Source organism: Motacilla alba, chromosome 5, assembly GCF_015832195.1.
Source record: "Motacilla alba alba isolate MOTALB_02 chromosome 5, Motacilla_alba_V1.0_pri, whole genome shotgun sequence".
Classification (NCBI taxonomy): domain Eukaryota; kingdom Metazoa; phylum Chordata; class Aves; order Passeriformes; family Motacillidae; genus Motacilla; species Motacilla alba.
In genome coordinates this window covers 58199379-58222261 of record NC_052020.1, presented here as the reverse complement: position 1 = coordinate 58222261, position 22883 = coordinate 58199379, and the positions used below count along the sequence as shown (strand labels likewise).

The 22883-nt window shown below is 45.1% G+C and overlaps 1 protein-coding gene across 4 annotated transcripts in view; it reads left to right on the top strand.

The window, feature by feature from the left end:
- Nucleotides 1-22883, top strand: part of LOC119701664 — a 99220-nt gene that overhangs the window by 7880 nt on the left and 68457 nt on the right. For all 4 annotated transcript variants that reach the window (XR_005257135.1, XR_005257136.1, XR_005257134.1 and 1 more), the window contains exon 2: nucleotides 1476-1584. Coding sequence is in view for 1 of the 4 variants with exons in the window: in XM_038138664.1 (XP_037994592.1) it covers nucleotides 1476-1584 (109 nt within the window). In the remaining 3 variants the exon portion in view is untranslated. The remainder of the gene's footprint in view (nucleotides 1-1475; nucleotides 1585-22883) is intronic.

Below are 22883 nucleotides of genomic sequence, written 5' to 3'. Positions count from 1 at the left end.
CGGAGCAGGTGGAGCATGGCTAATCCCTGGCAGAGCCGGGCAGTGCCGGGGCTGGGCTTGCCCCGGCAACACCTGGACGGACAAACAGCCTCCAGCCCGGGTTCTGCTGGCAGAGGCAGGGCCCGTCCCGCGGGTGGAAAGGCGTTATCGGCTCTGTGACCGGCCCGGCGGGGGATTTTCTACCTGTGAAAAAACACATCGATGCCCTTTCCTCGCCCGTGCGGGCTGGGAGAGGCAGAGCAGCGGGGGCCGGGCTGGCTGCGGCTTTCGGGAGCCATCCCGACATCCGCGATCGCAGATAAAAAGAAAGTTCCTGCTGGTTCCCTTCCAGACAAATGAGCCTGGCCGGGTCTCTTTGCTCTTTAGCAGCATCTGCCCACCCTCTGCACCTGATTTCTCGCAGGAGCCTTTCATCTCCCTGCCCCGCCTGCCCCCGCAGCCCCGGCTGCTCTGCCCGCGGCTTTAATGGGACGGGAGGATGCAGAGAGTCCCCAGGGACGGGGATGTGGCCATCACCTCCCTGTCACCCCCCGCACTGCCCTTCCCGCAGCTCCCGAGCCCCCTCGGAAGGCTGATTGCAAAGGGGTTTTTGACGGGAGGAGAGGAATTTCCGGGGCTTTCGGATTCCTGTCACCTCGTTTCTCTAAAGGCTGTCCCTGCAAAGGGGATGTTGGTGACCCACGGGTTCGTGCCTGTGTGTAGAAAGCAGGAATGCGAGCCAGATGCAGCAGGGTTTTCTGTATGAATGTGTCTGTTTGTTTCCCTGCTGTTGGTGAAGGTAAATCTGATAGCAACAGGTTGCTGAGAAGCAAAAAATCCCTCCTTTCGTGTGCATCACTGAGAAACACTGGGGCGAGGTCCCTTGGTGGCAGGTTTCTTGGGAGAAGAAATGCTTTCTGGGTGGAAATCTGGCTGCTTCCCAGCCCTGTCCTGTCCCCACACGCTGCTCTGGCACTGGGCTCAGATCAGTTGCCTGCACGAGGTTGCCAGGAGCATCCAAAATGCCCTCAGGTCCCCGAGACCCCCACTGCAGAGGTCTTGCAGGAGATCTGTGCCCCCCTGGCTCAGCAGTTTTGTGCCAGAGGGAGACCCAGAGACATCTCAGGTGACAGTGGACACCTGCATTTAGACAACAAAGCCTCATTCACTGTCTGAGCTGCTCCAGCCTGTGGCAGTCACTCTTTCAGGTCCTTTCTGGTGCAAGGTGACACTTCTGCCACAGCTTTTTGCATCCACAGGTGAAATGCAGGAGCATGTAGGTGACACAGCCCTGCCCTAACAGTGTCCTGTGCTCACTGTCCATCTCTCAGTGCCTTGTTCAGGTGGCCCAGTGGTGATGTGGCAACTTGATCGACACAGCAGGAGAGGTGTGAGTTCAGGAGGTGCTGACAACCCAATTAGTGACAGCAAAATCCTCCTGAGGTCCTTCAGCTTGGTCTTCCAAAGTGTAATCCTGCTTATTTGTGTCTGCCTAGGGAGAATTTCGGATGTATGGATGTACACAGATGAGATCTGGAGAATGTCCTCCAAACCCTGAGGTTCTTCCCTTCCTGTGTGCAAGCCCAGGGCCAGCAGGACGAGGTGGTAAGATAACAGATAAAACATGGTGATGGTTGATTTGCAGCTTGCTGTGGCAGGGCTGGGTAAGGGGAGGAGGCTGCAGGTGTTCATTGGAGGGGGAGGTCCAGGGACAAAACTCTGGCTCGTCTTTCTGCTCCAGTTCTCTGGGATCAGTGGCTTGTGCAAAGGCAAAATTCTGGGAGAAGGGAAAGGGCTGAAACTGCTTCTTCAGCCCTGCCTGTGGCTGAGAGGAGGAGGAGGATGGAGTAGGGATGGGGCTGGCATGTGTGGGAGGGTGTGTGAGCAGGAGATGGAGCTGGAGAGAGAGATTGGACATCAGGAGCAATTTCTTCATGGAAAGGGCTTTTAAGCAGTGGAAGGGGCTGCCCAGAGAGGTGGTGGAGCCCCATCCCTGCAGGGGTCCAAGGAAAAACGGGATGTGCACTCAGTGCTCCGGGCTGCGTGACAAGGTGGTGACAGTCACAGGTTGGACCCGACGATCTTGGGGACCTTTTCCAACCTCAGTAACTCTGTGGTTACTTTCGCTTCATCACTTCATGCTCCTGTCTCGGGTGAAATGGAGGAAAGCTGCAGCTTTTGGTTCTTGTAGGACTTTTCAGCCCTGGTGTATTTTTCTTGGATTGTACTTTGCTTTTGGACTACCTGTCGGATTTTGGACCACTACTCCAGGTTTCCTACCTGTGTGTGGAGCTGGGAATAGGCTTCTGTAACTCCGTAATTAGGACATTTGCTGAGATTTACTCTACAGAGTCCATAAATCCACGTCTGAGATCTGATAAGAAATTTGGAATAAGCTGCAGCATGTCTTTGTGTAACACAGACAGTCACAAGCTATGTCAGCAGCTGAAGTATTTTATTGAAATGCAACTTTCCAACATTTTTTGACATAAGCGTTATCAAGAAATGCAAATTATAGCATAATAGTATAACAATATAATTGCTCAATTCCCCTTAACTCACTGCAGTTCTTTTCTGAAGGAACACTACAAAAGGAAGGAGGTCGATTCCTTTCATATAACTAAGGACTTTTAAACCTTTTTAAAGTACGTTTTTAATAAAATATTTTATTTTCATGCTATCCTCCTGCACTGTAGATAGTTTCAGCCTCTCTGCTCGGATTAATTGTTACAGGAGTTATTATATAAAGCCTATTAGATTAAAAAAGAACTAATATAAACACCACTGGCTGTATTCTACCCTGCCCTTGCCATTCAAAAAAGCTTCCCAGTGGCTGATGTATGAATTATTATCGATGGAACACAGGACTTTTAACACTCCAGATTTTCTGCGTGCACTAAGATCACAAATCCAAGTCCATTTATTAAAGTAAATAGAAGTCCAAGGTGTTTCTCAAGCAGAAAAGTTAATTTTAAAGCCCAAGTGAGCCTTTATTTTGAGGAAAAAATATTTCTGAGAAAAATATCCCATGAATATGGGTGGTTTTTTTTTTTTTTGTGACACCAAGCCTTGGAAATTTGTATATTTTTTACTTAAAATGTCACCATTTTGTCAAATCTATGAATTACTCAAAATCTGGAAGGAAAAATCAGTCTGGAATGGAAGTGGCAAAATGGTTTCGAGAAATGCAGTTGGACACCTTAGAAAAACGTGGACAAGGACATTATGGATTGGGGGAAAAAAAAGTGAACCGATGATCAGGCATTTATGGTTGAGTCAGTAAGAAAAGGTCATGCTGCATGAAACTCTAGTTATTACTCTGTGTACTGTGAAACACTTCAATTATCATTAATTATTAATTTTATCTGACACTGGAACTTCCTGCCAGTACCTAATGAATGAATTCTCACCACACCTGATGACACTGGGGTGTTTTCTCTCTGCTTTTCAAGGGGAGGAACTGCCCCTGAAGTGAAGGTCAAGCAAAGAGCTTGTGGGAGGACTGGTCTGGTTCCTCCATCCCTTTCTCAGGCTTCAAAATCCAATGAAGTAACACCCACAGCATCTTCCAGAGGAGGAATTTCCAGTGACACTTCTACAGCCCTGGACAAAGCAGGATTTTCGGTGGTTTAGAGCCAAATGGGCAGCTCCACATGATGTCCCAGAGTGCTAAACTTCACTCAGGTTTAACCAAAGGATGTGTAAAAACTCATGTGGCTGCACATCTGAGGCAGGTCAGGAGTGCAAAGGTGTCGGAACCCTGGATGCTGAGAGTTTTAGACTTTCTGTGCTGAAAGGCACAGACCCACGAGAGAACACTGCATTTGACCTGAGGCCCTGGAAAAGTCATCCAAAATTAATTGATAGCACTGAGATTATGGGTGTGTAGTTTAAATAGAAGTATGTAACATCACAAGGTAGAAAACTCAGAGTTTAAGGCTTCAGAATTTAGCAATAAATATAAGGCAAGATGGATGTTTTAAAGGAAGTTTCCATCCTTAAAGTAATAGATGTTTTAAGGAAGTTTTAAGAGGAATATAAATAAGGCAAGAAGGAAGTTTTACTATAGCAATATATAAAAGGCAAGATTAAAGAATAACTAGTTATTTTCCTTCACCTTCTTCTTCATAGATTTGGGCAGTGTTATGTAATTAGACAGAAAAGTCTGCACTCCAGAACATGAATAATTAGTCATTGGGTTAAAAGTAAAAACAATTTAAGTGTAATTTCTTGATTAGACCTCGTAGAGAAAAATAGTCAACTCAAAGGTACTTGTTCCAAAAGCCAGCCTCACAAACATTGCCAAGAGCTGCTTTTGAAGGCACTGTGGGATTTTTGGGATTGTCCTGTGCAGGGCCAGGAGTTGAACTCAAGGATCCTTGTGGGTCCCTTCCAGCTCAGGATATTCCATGAGTCTGTGGTGAGCCTGGGCTTTGAGGGAGCTCTGCCACACATCCAGACCACGCAGCTTCAATTGGCTTCATTTGGCCTTAATTAAGATCTCCCTGGGAACCAAACTGCAGATTCAATACCCTGGAAATATTTCACTTTGCAAAAGATGGAGGAATATTGAGGGACTTGCCTGGATTTGTTCCACAGGATAACTGGGCATCCTCCTGCCTGAGCACCTGGATCCAGCACACAGGATCTCTTGGGTTATAGGAATTATATGAACTCAGGATATCCTGGGTTATAGGAATTATATGAACTAAGGATATCTGGGGTTATAGGAATTATATGAACTAAGGATATCCTGGGTTATAGGAATTGTATGAACTCAGGATATCCTGGGTTATAGGAATTATATGAACTCAGGATATCCTGGGTTATAGGAATTATATGAACTAAGGATATCTGGGGTTATAGGAATTATATGAACTAAGGATATCCTGGGTTATAGGAATTGTATGAACTCAGGATATCCTGGGTTATAGGAATTATATGAACTCAGGATATCCTGGGTTATAGGAATTATATGAACTAAGGATATCTGGGGTTATAGGAATTATATGAACTAAGGATATCCTGGGTTATAGGAATTATATGAACTAAGGATATCTTGGGTTATAGGAATTAAGAGCCTTGTGCATTCTCTCACTGAAATGTTTTCATTTTAATTTTGTGCACTAAAATCATCAATGTCCCTGTGGGAAAGTGGAGAAGGGCCTGGCTGCTGGTTCCTCAGGGAAAATGACAGCAGTGCCTGGAAGTGGCACTGACTGTGCCTTCCTCTTACAGGAACTTTTTGCTCTTGTGTGTGGCTTGGGAGAGGAAAGGCAAGACCAGAGTCCAAATTTGTTAAAACCAACCCAAATATTGCAACACGGATCACACAATTCCAGTTGTTTATCCCGAAGGAATATTTATAAATCCATCACATTTCAGTTGGCATTGCAATTATTCTGTGTTTCCTCACTCTTGTGGTAAAAGCAGCTTTTATACTTCCCTTTCCTTTTTTTTAGAAATTTTATGTATATATATATAAAATTATTTTTCCTCTTTAAGGCAGCAAACCCTCCCTACTGAATCCTTATAAAAGTCTTAAACCAGCTGGGAATGGTCCTCACTTACAAAATCCTCCCCATGTGATGCCCCTATGTGGTCCCCTGGCTGACAGCTGGGATTTCCCTTTTCTGGGCACACAACTTTCAGCCTGAACTTCTTCCCAAACTCTTGTTTGGATCTTTCTTAGAAATCTCATCCAGTACCAACCCCTTCATCTGCTCCAGACATGAATTTTCAACTTTTTCTTCTCTGCACTTGCAGAAGGGACTTGTCTGGCTGGTGGAAAGGTTGGTGCATTAATCCTAAATCCTTTGGAGGGGTTTTCAGCACCATACACGTGGAGGTGGGGGGAAAATGTGTTTTCCTTTTGGTGACTGAAGCAGAAAACTGTCAGGATAAAAGTGGAGTATACAGAGCTGAAAACAGATTTCCCCCCCCCCCCCCCCAGATTTTACAGGTAATCTAAAACCCCTTGGAAATGTGATTTTGAATCAGTCACAGACATTGTGCTTAGCTGACATGAAGTATTTTATTTTTAGGCTATTCAACTAGTTTAAAATCTCTATTTAGTTTTTTTTTTTTTGTAGGAAACTGCTGTTTTAAAATAATAATTCTAAAAAGTTAATTTAGAAGAAGTAAAAAACCCACCAAACTAAACCAGAAAACCACACACACAAACTATAGGCATTCTTGAAAGCAAGCCTTCCTTAAAAGAATGCCCAAAGGAATGAAGACTTTCTTATTTCCAAAATTTCCCCCATACTCACAAATAGTTTTGAGTGGCATGACACTCAAATTTGCAGTGAACTTGCCCTCTATCAAGAAACAAAATAATACCTTAGTTCTCCCCACCTGCTGTGACATCCTTTAATGCCTTAATTGCTTTAATATGAGCAGGTTTGGGGTGTGTTTATACTATTTTTTTTAAAAAAATGTGGAATATTGTGCAAGCCTGACTGTTTCACTGGTGGGGAGTGGATCAAAGAGGGGGGGAGCAGGTGTAAAACTCACCCCTGCTCAGGGCCTGGCATGCAGCAGCATCCCTGAAACCAGCACCACCTGCAGCAGTGCAGGGAAGGAGGTATTTACCTTCCTCGATGTGAACAGGAAAAGCTTTTGGGGAAAAAAACCCATCAATCAGGAGATATTTTGATTAACTAAATGTTCATAGCAACAGCTGTGTTAAACATCAGGCAGGTTTTTGCTAATGCAGCATCCTGATGCTCATCCTTAAACCCACAGGTACATCCCTTGGGTCATCCTGTGTGGGCCAGAGATGTGGAAAATTCAGAAATTCAGAAATGCACTCAGCTGATGGCAGCAGAAAGGGGGGAAAGCAAGGGTGAGTGGAGGCTGCCAGCAGTTAAAAACTGGGTGAAAAACCAGGGTTTGGGAGGGACATTCACATCCCCTCAAAGGCAAACCTAATTGAGACAAGGACAGAGCAACCCAGACAGTCCCTGAGCCCTTTTCCCACGTGACAAAGCCAGGGGTGACCCAGATGTGATCCATGGTCCTGTTCCACTTGCCAGGGAGGCAGATGCTGCTGCTTGGAAAACCCTTGGCCACAGCTTGAGCTGGGCTCCTGTGATTGCTGTCCAAGGAGTGTGGTGGGCTGGGATGACTGGGGTCCCAGCTTCCCACCACCATCTCTCCCCCTCCCGATAAATTAAAGCAATAAAACCAGAAATAAAACCATCAAATACAGATTTTATGCCTCCCCTTGCTGTCATTAAACATCTTAAAAGCATAATAAAAACCATTATAATAGAATGAAAAAAAGGCTGCAAAATCTTGAAGCCGCCCTATAGAAACCCCAAACCTCTGTGTCTGCTCCTCTGGTGGCTGAACACTGAGATGAAACAAATCTTTTCTTTCTGATGACAGCAGTTAGGACATGAGTAGCCAGGTTAATTAATCAGTTAATGTAATAAACCCATCCTCAGGCTGGCTCTAATGGGTGAGGGGGAGCCTCTGCTCATCACACTCTGCTCAGTGGGGCCACACTGAGAATACCCCCAGTGTTTTAAATTGCTGGAAAATGCTTTCAGAACAGTCTGACCTTGGGCATCCTTAACTGGAATTCTCTGGTTTCAGCTCGTGTGGAGTTCCTTTTGGGCACTGTTGGGATTCTGGATGAGATCTGTCAACGTAAAGTTGAGTTTGAGTGTAAATTTAACAACTCTGTCAAAGCAAATCTCTGGCTCTGTTTGGAAGGGGATGTGTTTGGCACACCAGGTCCAACTTTGCAGCAGCAAAATTTGTGGAGTTCACACCCAAGACAGGTGGATCAGGCTCCACAACTGCTCTTCCATCACCTCCCATGTTATTTTCCCAGCTATGGAGAGCTCAGCTACTCCTGTGGCTGACACACCTTGCCTTGCTCAGCCCTGGCTTTATTTTTAAGCTGAGCTGTACTTGCTGGGTGCTTGAAAAAAGGAAAGGAAAGGGAAAAAAAGCACAAAGTTTGCTTGTGAGCAAGACAAGCTTAATTCCACTTAAAACCTTTTCCAAGCCAGAGTTGAAAGAAAAGCACAACCTAAGGTGAAATTACTGCACTCGTTAGAGTTGCTGTTGTTGGGCTGCTACCTGCACACCCAGCCAGCAGCTTCCTAAGCAATCAACAGTTGCCCAATTTTGAACGAAGCCAGGATCCTTCTCTGTCATTATTTCTGCTGGGGTTGGTCATTGTTCAGCTCTGACTGTGCCCTTTGAAGTGCTGAACTCGTGGAAAAGGCCAGTGTTGGACCTGTCCTGTTGCCTATCTCCATGCTGTAGACTAAGAGAGAAAAGTGAAGCAGGATAAAACTCCAGCTGGCTTAGGAGGATTTGGAGTCTTCAAATGGAAGGAAGTGGTGAAACCTCCACTGTTTTCACCTGGAAGAAGTGCAGAGGTAGCTGTAAGAGAAGGCAGGGCTTATTTCTCAGCTCTCTGTGCTTTGCAGGCAGGGAGTGCTCCTTGTCAGGCTGATTCCTTTGGTGCTTCAAGGTCTGCTCCCTGGGCTGTGACTTTTTTTGGGGGTCTCCTAAGCTATGCTGGGCTGAGAAACTGCCAGGATTGATGTTATATTACACCACCACCCCTCTAGGTTCTCTTTGTGTGGTAGATTTCAGTACCTCATACCCCTGGTTAGTGAGGCAAAACCATGAAGAATGGGAGCTATGGCCTGGAGGGCGAATGTTGCACATATTTATTTATGATCAGATGTGGGATGGGAGTATTACATTTAAAAGGAAATGGTTTGGGCTTTTAATAAGGCTCTTCACTTACAGCTATTCTGATCTAACTCCTGCATTACCCACTGCTTTTTCCTCTCACTGTTGTGGCTTTATGGTCTGCTGGCTCACAGACATGCATCTTCTTCATTACTTAAAAAACCTGATTGCTTTACAGCAATCTTTCTGCAGATACAAAATGAATGTTATTTCCATTTGCTTTTATATTCCTATATATAGAATACAAAAGCATTGCTGGTATTAATTTAATATGGAGAACCTCTTAAAATGGCCCAAGCATCATCTGTTTTATTAGTGCCTGCTTGATAAAGCTTCCACATCCTACAGTTAGTTTGCTTCTGAGGATAAGACTTCACAATATGCACTGAGATTTTGATAAAATCTCATCAAAGCCTGCTAAAAGATCTTTATCTATTTTGATTGGCTTGATTACATTGATTAATGAAACACTGGAGGATTTTATGTGATGGGATTAAATAATGCAATTAGTTTTAATAATTTTTCTAAAAAATAGAATTAGGTGGGAACAAAAGGGAAAAAAGAGAGCAATGTTCTGCGTGCTGTGTTCATGATAAGTTGTAATTCTTTGCTTTACCCCTTGGAACAGTGGCATTTCCCAGACCTCAGATGCGGGAATGCTCAGGAGGAAATATAAGTGAAGAGGTTAGAACTGGGGTGAATCTCAACTCACCAGGTTTTTACAGGCTGGCTCTCGTGCCAGAGTTAGGGAGGAGTTGTTGGCACCCTGAAGATGTTGCTGTCCTGCATTGGCCTCCTCCTTGTTCACCTCTGCTTGTTTACAGGAGAAATGGGGTTCTGGATGAGAAGAAAACATGTACAATTTTAGTGGGTTAAGAATAGTCAGGAACTCGCAGCAAAAACCTGAGGTTCTGTGTAGAGGATCTACAAAGGAGCTGGAGAGGGACTTTGGGCAAGGGTGTGGAGTGGCAGGACAGAGGAATGGCTTCACACTGCCAGAGGGCAGGAATGGATGGGATATTGTGGGATATTGGGAAGAAATTGTTCCCTGAGAAGATGGTGGGGCCCTGGCACAGGGTGCCCAGAGCAGCTGTGGCTGCCCCTGGATCCCTGGAAGTGTCCAAGGCCAGGCTGGACAGGGCTTGGAGCAACCTGGGACAATGGAAGGTGTCCCTGCCCATGGCAGGGGTTGGAATGGGATAATCCTAAAGGTCCATTCCACGATTCTGTGCGGGTGGATGGTGACTCCTCAGCCCCACCAGTGTTTGCACAGACACACTTTGTTGTCAAGGCAGTGTGAAACTGTTCAGCCCCAAGCTGCTGTGACAGCCAGCCCTCAGTTCCCAGTGCAAGGAATGGGGAGAGGAAGTGACAATTTAGAAAATATCCTCAGCATGTCCTGTCTGAGGACAGTGCCCAGCTCCTCTGCCTTCGCTGTGCTGGAGGCCTGAATTCCTTATCATTGTCTGGAATTTAAATGTTGTTGAAGGTGTCTGGGGAATAGAATCTCATAATGCTTTAGGTTAGAAGAGCCCTCTAAGATCTTCAAGTCCAACCAGCACTGGAAGGCCACCACTAACCCCTGTCCCCAAGGGCCACATGCACCCCTCTTTCATGAATGAATCCCTCCAGGGATGGGCACTCCACCACTGCTCTGGGCACCCTGTTCCAATGCTAGATAACCCCTCTGGTGAAGAAATTTTTCTTAATATCCAATCTAAACCTCCCTAGCACAACCTGAGATGATTTCCCCTTGTCCTGTCCCTGTTCCCTGGGAGCAGAGCCCGATCCCCCCGGCTGTCCCCTCCTGGCAGGAGTTGTGCAGAGCCACAAGGTCCCCCCTGAGCCTCCTTTTCTCCAGGCTGAGCCCCTTCCCAGCTCCCTCAGCCTCTCCTGATGTTCCAGACCCTTCCCCAGCTCTGTTCCCTTTCCTGGACAAGCTCCAGCTCCTCAACATCTTTATTGTTGTGAGTGTCCCAAAACTGCTCCCAGGAGTGGAGGTGTCCCAGCAGTGCCAGCACTGGGGACAATCCCTGCCCTGGTCCCTCTGGCCACACTATCGCTGACACAAGCCAGGACAACCCCAAGCACTGGCACAGGAGGTGTAATCAGGGCTCCCCTTCCTTTGTTCCTCCTTTTCCTGGCTCTGCAGCAGCTGGGCTGGTGTTTGCCCTGGTATTTAAGGGTTCAGAGTTGTCAAACTGCCTTGTGTGATCCATCCTGGAGGTCTTGTGGGGCAGTGGCAACACAAATGCAGAGTGTCATTGCTGGGGTTTGAGGTCTTCCTGGCGTTTCTCACACCTAGAATATCAATCCTAATTGCCATTTATTTTTCTTCTCATCTAGCTGTATCTCTATATCTTGTTTACTGTCACTCTGCACTAAGCTGTTACTTCAAAGCATTTGCCTTGAATAATCACAATCAGTAAACTGCATAACAGCTTTGTTAAATACACTGCCTCTTCCCTCACAGTGTCATTCCTGGGAAGAAAAGACAAGCAGGAGCTGTGCATGTTGAATCCAGATCTGATTTCAGAGATAGCAGGCAGATAAATTGTGTACACTCTGTGCTAAGAGAAATTTGGGACTACATTTTTGCATTTGGGATGGCCTTTGTTCAGAAGCAAGTCCTGAGCGAATCAGTGCCTGAATTCTGGCACCAGGAAATGTATAAAAACCCCACAATCCCTAAATAGGAGGGTGAAAATGATGTGGAATTTCTTTTCATAAGCAAAAGTTCTCTCAGCATGTGAAAAAATGGCTCTGTGCTGCAAAACCCACCACTTGCAGACTGCTAGAACAGGCTGAGAACAGACTCTGCAAGTGTCATCATTTCAGGGCTGTCAGTGAAGAAAGATATTCATCCCCTGAGGCTCTGTCACAGAGCAAATATATTAACTAGCAAAAATAAATCATATTCTTTCTAATAAAATATTCGATTGCTTGTTTGTTCTAACAAATACAAGAAATGGAGATTTAATCAAGGAAAACAAGACTTTCCATCAGACCTCAAGGTATTCTTGGCTAGAAGTCTGCTAATATGCTTGAATAATTCTGGTAATAGTAAAACTGAGCCATCCAGAGAGGGCAGTTCTTATGCTGATTTAGAGTCACAGCATTTGGGGAGACAAAGAAATAGCCAAATTAGCTCCTCAAAATTATAATTTATGAAAGTTTTTGCTAATGTCTCGTCTTGGAGCCCGATAGAGACACGTTTCAGGTTTCTGCTCTGTTTATTTGTTTGGAAAAGCAGACGTGGTAATAAATCGGTCAGTAATCAAAGCAGAGAGACGACTCAACCTGGCTGGGAGTTCTCCTGGTGATTGGTGTCTAGGAGAGCAATTTCCCTCCTTCCACATATCAGTGCCTCACATTTTCCCCATCACACAGAATCCCTTTCATCCAGGCAGACTAACGCGGACTCTCAGACTGATAATTGGCACACACAGATACAAACTCCCCGTGTCTTTGCCCCCCCAAACCCCAAACCCCACACCTTCCCCCTGCCAAACCCAGCATTGTTCCACCCCCTTGCTCAAACAGACTGGAAAGCCTCCACTGAAGTTTTCATGAATAACATTGCGATTTTTGGAACCAATCCAGAGCCAGTTTGAAGATAATAGGAACACTGAGCACTAAATAACACACTGACAGAAGACATGACACCATGCTGGCAGAAGACATGTGTGCATGACTTTTATAGTAACCAGGGCACTCATGCCTTGGGAGTCAGGGAACGGCAAAGGAAACTATTGGAAAAAATGGCCAATTTTTTATATCTTGTGACTTTAGCTGGAGAAGATCATGTGCATTACTGGAGAGAGCTGTTGTCCTTTGCAAAATGCCTCTGTGCAGGAGCTGGAGCTGGGTCTCCCAGATATTTGATACTCAGAAGTCACGTGGAGATTCCTGGTGTAGACATTGGATAGAAAATTCTAAAGGATCAGCTCTGAAAATTAACAATGATGGACGGTGTATAAAGGCAATTGATAGGCTTCAGAGTCATCACATGATGGAAAGAGACCCTGACCATCTCTATCTCTTCAAGTTATTTAGAATGTCTGATTTCCCCCATTTGCTAGTCTTTGATCTACAGTCCATAGGACTCTGCATGTCCCATTTCACAGACAGAGAATATGCAAGCCATCTTGAATGTGTTAGCTCAACTGAAATGTCGAGCTAAAGTCATTGTTCTGGAGGGTAAAAACAAACAAACAAACCAAAAACCTTATCCATAGTGTTTTCTGGAATCTGTATCTCAACTCAGAAACCCTCAAGAGGAGCCCAAGACTTTGAAGCAAGCCCTTCCCAAAGCTGGTGTATTTTAGGTACTTTCAGACCAAGGAGTTCAGCTGGAGGCAGTGGCAAGTCAGAGATTGAGGTCATGTTCTTGAATTATGGCCTGGTCAGCGATTGCTTAATCTTAAGTCTTCATAGGCAGGAGTTAAACAAGAGGTAAGAAAAGGAAAAATATCTCAAGGTTGTGGACTGTCACTTCTCCTGTAGGAAAAATCCTAGGGCTGTGGCCAGGCTTGAATCTGGGCATTGCCCAAATACTCGGATGGGTGTGGAAGGCTTTTCACATTGCTAGGCCCAGACTAAACCAAGGGAAGGGTCTTGTTTCAAAACATCCCCAACTCCCAAACTCTGCATGCTGCCCTAGGAGAGGTGCTTTGTGATGTCCACGGTGCCAAGTGGGTTGGGATGGGTTGGGCCATTGTGTCCCTTCACTGACACTGACGGTGAGGGGGCCGAGGAGGGAGAACACTTCACCGTGGCGTGGAGCTGCTTTATCTTTTATTGCTTGTACAGGATCAAGCACTTTCACTTCAACAGGAGATTATTTCTGTTTGAAGCCTTAGCCATACACTGTAATGCTTCGATACAGAAAGGGCAAGGAAGGCAAAGCATGGAGGAATTAAATTATATATTATATATGCGTGCAACCGAACGAACCTTGTGTGAGCCCCGTGTTAGCTGTGAATATCTGTTCCACTTCATGAAAGCCCTTTCCTCTATTTATCACTATTTTCTAGTGATATCAGTGGGTGTTTGTGCACACTGTCTGGATGAGGACTGAATTCTGCAGCGTTTTCTCAGGCAAAACCCCCAGCCAGGAGCAAAGGCTCTGATGACAGTCAAGAAACGTCTCTATTCACAAGCACTCTTTACAGGTGATTGCTTATGTATTAGAGATGCAAATGAGGGTTTTGTTTCAAATGAGGTAAATCTAAGATTAAACTCCCATCGAAGAGTAAATGTTCCCTTTACCTTTCATGTGTAGTAGCTTGAAAGAGCCTACACAACAATAAATTGCATTACAGAAGCTCCCACTGACACGACCATATGTTAGCAGTCTCTGTTTTGAAGGGTTACAGCTCAGTTGTAGGAATTTGCTGTGGACTGAAATTTGGCAGTCTCTGCTGGGTAGTTAGATTTTAAAACAGAGCTACAAATGCATCCCAGTTCCTCACGAGTCACTCCAGAAAGGGCAGAGCAGGAAAGAGCAAAGCAGGTTGAATTTTTGAGTTTGGCGCTTACGCAACTAAGAGAGTGATGTGGCAAAATGAAAATGTGTGTGGTGGTAGCACCCACTCTGAGCACCTCTGCCCTTCAGGAAAATGGTAAAAAATGAGCTGTAAACCACAATGAAGGGAAGATCTGCCTTCTGGCACTGCAGCCTCAGCAGGTTGCAGCTCCTGAGGTTGTGGGAAGACGCTGACCTGTGGTATTCAGGAACATGATCAGCTTGCAATGAGAGCCCAGTGAAAAGGGGGATGAAAAGAGGAAGGCTCAAAGTTGAGGAGCAGACAGTTGTTGCTTGATGTTGGCTTTTTTTTCCATGAGCCCTGAGTCATGCTGCCTTCCCATTCTCAGTTCTTGGCTGAGAGGAGAATGGACAGGCTTCCCATCAGCAGCAGCTCCTGCTGGATGTCCACAGGGGAAGAAAGAATGGGGTAGAAGTTTGTAATCAAACTGCTTAAAGAGAGAGAGGAGCAAGGAACAACAACCTCTCTCTGTACTGTATTTATATTCATTGTGGGGTTCTAGTGCCTTTTTAGTGACTGGGCTGTTGCTGATTTGAGATCAGGGAAGCTCGGCCCCTTCACTGGACAGGATGAATATTCACAACTGCAAAAGTGGGCTTCTTTTAGCCTAGCTGGATGTACTTATGAAATCATGGAAGATGGGGCTTGAAGGGATGTCAGGGAGGGCCTGCTCCACCCTACTTACGCATCATAGAATCCTAGAAGGTTTGAGTTGGAAGGGACATTAAAGACCATCTCATTCCAAGTCCCTTGTCATGGAGTACCTTCCACCATCCCAGGTTGCTCCAAGCCTTGTCCAGCCTGGCCTTGGACACTTCCAGGGATGGGTCAACCACAGCTTCTCTGGGCAACCTGTGTCAGGGCCTCACCACTCTCACAGGGAAAAATTCCTTCCCAATATCCTGCCCTCCCAGGACAGAATTCCTTCCTGATATCCCATCTGAACTTACTCTCTGTCAGTTTAAAGCCACTCCTCCTTGTCCCATCAATCAGTTTTGAATTTAGTTGGTGTTCTGGCAGGTAGGAGTGAATATCTGACAGGAAGGCTTCTTTCTTGACAACCTTCTGAAGATATCATTTATCTTGGTCTTGTTCCTGCTTTTGGACCAGAAAATCTGATTACTTGGTGCCATTTGGATATTCCTAGCTGGAAGGTTTTAAAAACCTCACAAATAACCAAAGCAGCAAATTTTGTTTGCATGGAGTCCCAGTAGACCACTTCAAACAAGGAACTGGAGTCTGTAAAACGTGTTTCAGGCTCTGGACAGGCTGACTTATCCTGTGGATGTGGTCCTTCCTGCCTTCTCAGAGGATGCAGAGAGACTCTTGTGTGTCCTGTTTGGACAACTAGAACTGGGTCAGATGGGTCAAAGTGAGAGCAAATTCTCTGAATCTGTCTGGGAAGGCTGTACAGAGACATGAGCTGGAACTTTTGTGGCTGCCTTTACCACAAACCCTTTCCTCTGCTGAGCAGTCTCCTGAGTTGCTTTGCAGGGACGATCTAACATGTTGTATGAAAAGTAAAGAAATCAAATAGCAAGTGTTCCACATGCCCAAAAGGTCAAAGTCTCGGCGATTAAAACACTTTGTTATTTCAAGATCAGGGAATGTCACGTAACCATTATATATAAATGGCAAAGCTTCTGTGTGTGCTGACTGCTGAAGAGCCTTCCTCACTCTGTCCTTGGGGGTGCCAGATGAATCCTCTTTCCTGAAGCAGCTCCCACATCCTACAGATAGTCCCGCATGGATGGCAGGCAAAGCAACCCGTACAGCCAGAGAGACTCAATTCACTTTGTAGAATCCCAGAATGGTTTGAGCTGGAAGGGACCTTAAAGACCATCCAGTTCCAACCCCCTGCCCTGGGCAGGGACACCAGCCACAGCTTCCCTTTCCCAGTTCTATGTGTGCAATGCTGTAATTCTTGCACTGCTGCTCCTATAGTGTTTGCTGCTGTTTTATCTTCTCGTTCCCTCTAAGTTAAAAATACCAAAATTGACATAAAATATATGGACTTTATAATGCAAATTTTTGTTCTGGAAATGCCCCACTCCTTTCAAGTGGATGGGGCCATGCAGCTGTCGTGCTTTAGGAATGGTACTCCCCAGTTCAGTGCCCCCACCTTTCAAACCACACCCTGCTCTCTCCTGCTCCCCTGTTTTCTCTTCCCTCTCCACTGCAGCAGGATGAGGAGGAGAATTGGAGGCACACGAAGAAAGATCATGGGTTGAGGTGAGAGCAATTTACTGGAAGCAGCAATGAGATAAGAAAACAAACATCAACAGCAGCAATACTAGTGAGAGAGGGTACAAGAAAAGACACAATTCACACAGAAACCCCTCTGACAATAAACAATATTGGACAGTTCCCTCTGCCACGAGGGAGAACCTGTTCTCCTTGGAAGAGAATCCCTTTCTCCCGGCCCCATCAATGAGTGAGGTGGTACAGAATAACCTCTGGATCCTGGCCATGCCCCTCCTGTCTAGTGCCCAAACTTAACCCTGTCCTAGCCAGAACCAAGGCAACAGCAAACCCGAGGCTGGCTTTGCCTTGATTTTGACTGGACTTTCCAGATCTGCTGAGCAGGGACTGAAATGCCTCTGACCCTCACAGTGCAGGGACACAACTGTGAGACATAAATAAATGCCCACAGAAAGCTGGGATGATATACTTAGCTTTTGCTTCTATCTTTTCACATCAGGGAAATAATAGGATGGGGTGTCAGTGGATTAATGAAGTATTTATTTTATTTGACAGTTTGCAAATATTGTTATACAAGTGGATTCTGCTGCTTTGGACTTTAGGTGGTGTTAGATTTGGCTTTAAACGATGAAGTCCAGGACACTGATGGATGAGAATGAGAAAAGGTCAGGAAGGTCATCTACAGTTAAAATAAATACCTTGAAGTTCAGATAATTCATAATCCTGGCCCTCAAATCCTGCCTGTTATAGAAATGTATTTAACAATAATACTGACCTGAAATAAACTCTTTGAATTAACTGCTTTTTTCAAGTGTGTCCGACAGAGCTGGAAATTCAGGGAGGATGAGGTCTGAGGTCCCAACAAAACAGTCTCTCTCTGCTGGCATCCCCTAACTCACCCTGGGATGTCTTCTTTTAATGATAAAATGCTTCTTTTTCAATTCTACATGCATTTCTTCTCCAATGGATTCTTGAAATTGAACTTAATCTTCTGCTGTGAAGAAGATATCAGAAGGGTCAAAGGAAAGAAGAGAAAAATTATATTTTCACATACTTTTTTTTTTTTTTTAATATGAATAAACACGTATGAAGCTTTATAGCCTGGCCAGAATAGAGCTGTGGGGAGATGCTGAACTCTCCTCCTTTCTCTCTGCATTCCCATCCCATGCTTTATTTTCCCTTCTGCTTAGGGGGAAGAGATGCAAAAAAGAGCAATTTGTCCTCTGCATGCTGTTTTGAGAGTTGAGGGAGTGTCTTGACTCGCTCACAAAATGATGAATTATAGATTCATTGAGCAATAGGGCTGGAAGATACCTCCGAGACCTCCAGTGCTGGAAATTGCAGCATCTCACCAGATAATCTGTTCCAGCGTGTCACCATCCATCTGTTAAGCAGAGGATCACAGCATCAGCTTTTGCCTTGGGCCTTCAGTGTTGGGCAGGCCAGGGCTGCTCTCTGCTGAGCAGGAGACTGGTGAACCTGCTTTGCTCCTTGCACACGGATTATTTGTATTTTGGCACTTGTGCAGAGCAGAGGCTCCTGGCCAGACCCTTGGTATTCACAGCTGACATATACAGAGCACAGAAAGCGTATCAGAGAGCCCTCTTCTTCCTCTTCCTCCTCGTAATGGGGCTCAGGAGGTGTGGGTGGGATGTTTCAGTCTGAGGAGGAGCTGAGGGAGCTGGAAAGGGGCTCAGCCTGGAGAAAAGGAGGCTCAGGGGGGAACTTGTGGCTCTGCACAACTCCTGACAGGAGGGGACAGCCGGGGGGGTCGGGCTCTGCTCCCAGGGAACAAGGGACAGGATGAGAGGAAACAGCCACAAATTGTGCCAGGGGAGATTTAGATGGGATATGAATGAAAATTTCTTCATCAAAAGAGTTGTCAGCCCCAACACAGCTGCCCAGGATGGTGGTGGAGGGATTTAGGAGCCCCGTGGATGTGGCACTTGGGGACATGAGTGAGTGGTGGCCTTGGCAGTGCTGGTTCAGTAGATAGATGTGATGACCTGGGAGGTCCTTTCCAAACTAAATGATTCCTTGATTGCCTTTGTCCTCAATGTCTGAGATGATGCTGCACGTGGAGACAGGCAGGGAACACCCGTCCCCTGAGCAGTGTCACCTGGTGGGGCAGAAGCTGCCTGGGGCCAGGTCACTTGGAAGGTTGCAGCTCCTTCTGTGGTTTGTGCTCCTTCTTCTCGGGCTGCACCTCGTCACCAGGTCCAAAGGAACACGGATTTCCATCTGCTTTATCTAGTGAGAAAATGTATTTGCGCCAACCTGCCCGCCATGGTGGCTCCACAACGGGACTGTTTAGGGCTCTGCAAAGAAAAGGCCCCTCCAGAAAAAAGAGAATTTATCTTCCCTTATCACCTTACATCCCAATACACAGCATTATTCCAACACAGAACATCTGAGACTTACCCCAGCTGCCTCCTCACCGTGCAGATTGTGCACTATTTATACATTACACACACATGCTATTTAACGTACTTTTCATTTTTTTTTAAGAGCAGCCAAAGAATCTTTTGCTAACACAAATCTTATTTTCACATGTGGCTTTGTATAATGAATTTTTCAAAGATTTCCACACCTACTCTAAGTGAAATTATATCTTGAGGAAAGTATAGCTTGATTGTTTATTCTGAACCATGTTGAAGCTCCTGCCTTTCCTGTTCTAATCTAAATTGCTCTTTTGAATGTGTTTTATATTAGAATTTGGAAACAGATACAGTTCTTTTATTTTTATTTGTTCTCCTTTTTTCAATTATTTTTTTCTTGCACACAAGCTTGAATGCACATATATTATTATGGCTGTCTTTTTGCCATTTACAAAGGAAATATACACTCTGACAATATCGCGTGCACCAAATCAATGAAATATCCTGTGTTTTCTATTCATTAAGCCCCTAAAGCACTATGTGAAAATTCCCTCACTTTAATTACACACCTCAGGGATGTGCAGGCCAAAAAGGAGGCAGTCAGACAAAAAAAGCCTGGTCTCTGCCAAAAGGAAAAAAAAAAAAATTACTGGTAAACATTTATTTTCAGCGGGGAAATCTGCTATTAATTCATATAGTGACTTTCCCCAGCTGAAATAATGAGGAAAGCCAAGTGAACCAAATGTTCACAGTGAGCAAACATGAACAGTAGGAAGTCAGCCCATCTTGTATTTACATGTTTATTCCATCAGCCTTTGAAGAACGTTTTCACAATTTTGTTTTTTTATGTGTGTGTGTGTGTGGAGTGTCAACGTTCACTCACACTCCTGAGAGGGTGGGGGGTGACTCATAACAGTGAAAGGAACTGGATCTCAAAAAGGTGCCTGGATTCAGCCTGTCCCATCTGGAAGTGGGGGATAAATTGTAGCATAACAGAATAATAATATGGTTTGGCTTGGAAGGGACATTAAAACCCATCTTGTTTCAACCCCCTGCCATGGGCAGGAACACCTTCCACTATCCCAGGTTGTCCAGCATGGCCTTGGACACTGCCAGGGATGGGGCAGCTTCTGTGGGCAACCTGTGCCAGGGCCTCCCCACCCTCAGGGAAGGATTTCTTCCCAATGTCCCATCTGCCCCTGCCCTCTGGCAATATGAAAACATTCCCCCCTCTCCTGTCTCTCCATGCTCTTGCCTAAAATTCTTCTCCAGCTCTATTGTGGCCCATTTGGGCACTGGGAGGGACTCTCAGGCCTTCATCTTCTGCTGAAATACAGAAGTCTGAAAGTGCATCTGAGCTGCAGGAATATTTGGTCACACACCAGCCTGGAGGCTTCTGGAGCTGCTGGGGGTACAGCACTTCTCCCCTCACGTGTTGAAAATTCTCATGCCTCCGAATGTATCCCCTCTCCCTGCTGTGAGGACACTCCAGCAGCCTTTACTTGGTTCCTTGGTTGGTAAAAGACTAAACCGAGAGCTCACTTAAACAAAAAAAGAGCTGTACTTGGCAGTACATGAGCTGGACACAAAATGCTGCAGCCCACACGTGCTTCAGCTCATCAATACTGACCAGCAAGGCCTGGCTTTACAAAAGATGTGTGTGATGGTCAAAGCCTGTTTTAAAAACAAGAAGGAAACAAAATTCATCATTATTTGGACTGTCACCTTCTTCAAGCAGGGAAAAATCTTCTCTTTATTGGAGTGTGCTAATAAAATATCTTCTTGACTTTTGTTCCTCTTGGAAACCTCCAAGCACACCGGGCTATTTTCCATAGCATTTTGTGGTGTTGTATTCAGGCTGGGCAGAGATCCCTCAGATTGCAAGGGAAGCCAGTTGTGTCTTCATTTTGAACTGCATTTTTAGTTTCACTGTGGCTCTTGATGGAGCTCTGGGTGCTCTGAGCCATGGGCAGAACACTGAGGTTTGCAGGCTGATGTGCCTGTTTAACCAGAGCAGGAAGGACAGTATTGGCATCCATGAGTTTTGTTTAGGCAGGGAGCATGTTCAGATATTTTCAGGACCTGTGATTAATCATTTGAAAGATAGTAAAGCAACTTAAGCAAATGTCTTCATATTTTAATTTTTTTTTTTTTTAACTGGGTGGGTAGGCTTGTACAGTGGAGCAGAGAAAGTTTGTGCAAGTTCTCCTACAAAAAAACCCCAGGAATATCAGAGAATATCCTGGCAGATATAGCTCAAGTGTCAGGTATCCACAGGTAAAAGAGTGAAAAATCTCTTGCAGGCACCAAACCAGAGTAAGTTTAACTATGGATGATGGTAAACAAACCTGTTTATGGGTTAGTGCCTGTGGAGATCCGGAGTATTAAAGGCATTCCACTGAAGTGGCACATTTTAAAATGAAAATTTTGGATTTAAACGAAAGCCATCAGAAAGAAAAAGATGCATCTGGGCAGAGATGTAGATGGGCAATGGTGTCTCTGGGCTGAAACTTCCTCGTGATGGGGTTTGAGATGATAGCAGGCTTTTCTGCTATTACTGGAAGGTTTTTATCCCTTAACCCCAGTAAGTAGAAGCTAGCATCACTCCTTGAGTATTGCTTTTTTGGAATTAGCATCTACCAAAGCCCTCCCTAAATAAATTTTTAGCAGATACATCATTTTTGTTAGAGATGAATAAATGAATAAAATGTATGCGCGATCTCTCTCTTTTTCCTATTCTATAAGAAGAAGCAATGCCCTATTAATTTTGACAGACAACTTGGCATTAGCCACTTTAAAATCCAACATGGGATAAAGTTCTGCATTACTAGTCTTTCTACATTTTTGTCAAGAGATGAGCATTTTGCCAGATTTTTTAATAATACGCCAAGAGCTTTGTCAGTCAGTTTGTTTAGCTCTGCGTGGTTATGCCAGTATTTTTCAGCTCTCCTGCTGTGTGTGCCACTGCCCTTCACTGCTTTTCTAGCTCCTCCCCTGCAATTAGACAAAGTCAACACAGCAGAGTCAGGCTGAGCGGCCCCGAGGTACCTGCAGCTCTCAACCATCCAGATTCACAGTCAGGAGAACGGGCTTTGCTTATTCACTGCATCACTACCTCAATTAGGACTTTTTATTATATCTCTGCTTTTTATCACAGGCACAACAGATGGAACAGATAAGGCTAAACGCGCTTTAAGTCCTCACCTAAGAAGAAGGAAGCGGGGGGAGAAATTATCCAGAAAGAAACGGGAGCAAATGCATAAGGCAGCTTGCAACCAGGAACCAGTTACCATGCCTACTGAAGCCTGTTCTAAAGAATGTGTTGGCTGACACACAGAACTCAATGAAAAGATGAAAAAAATGTGCAGGCAATACTAGTTTGGCAGGGATGGTGGGGAATCTGAGACAGAGCTGCTGGTATGGAAGGATCTCACTGCATGCAATTTGCAAACATGCCAATTCAATGGCATGTGATAGACACTAGATGGAATTTAAAGGTCTTAGGGTCTTAGAGAGCTGGAATCGCACAAGGAAACTGTGGGTATTAAAAATAGCAATCCTTTTCACCAAACCTTGTGCCTCAGATTTGAATTCAACACTGTTGAGAGAAATCCCTGCCATCTCTCCCAGGCACGCTTGAAAAATTGCCTGGATGTACCTTAATTCTGCTGCATCTTTACATCCCAATAAACACACGGCACCGGCACTGCTGCACTTCCAAAGAAATTCCCAGGGCTTCCTTTGTGTGTGTGTGTGTGTGAGTTTTGAAAGGGAACTGGCTGCCTAACAGGACTCATACAGCAACTTCAGGCAGTTAACTTTTATGGGATTTCTGAATTTTTCCTGGTGGGTGAGGAGAAAGCCATCAGGCTGGGGAACGGAGAGGAAGAATTACATGAGGACTGAATTTTTGGAGAGGGGTGGTGCAGATGGTTGGGTTCAAGTGCTTCACTATGAGTCCACTCTTTCCTCCAAATAAAAATCAGTACAAATTCCAGTGTACCATTTATAGAAGTCCTTTATGTTTTGTAACACTGCTCATCCATTTCTTTTT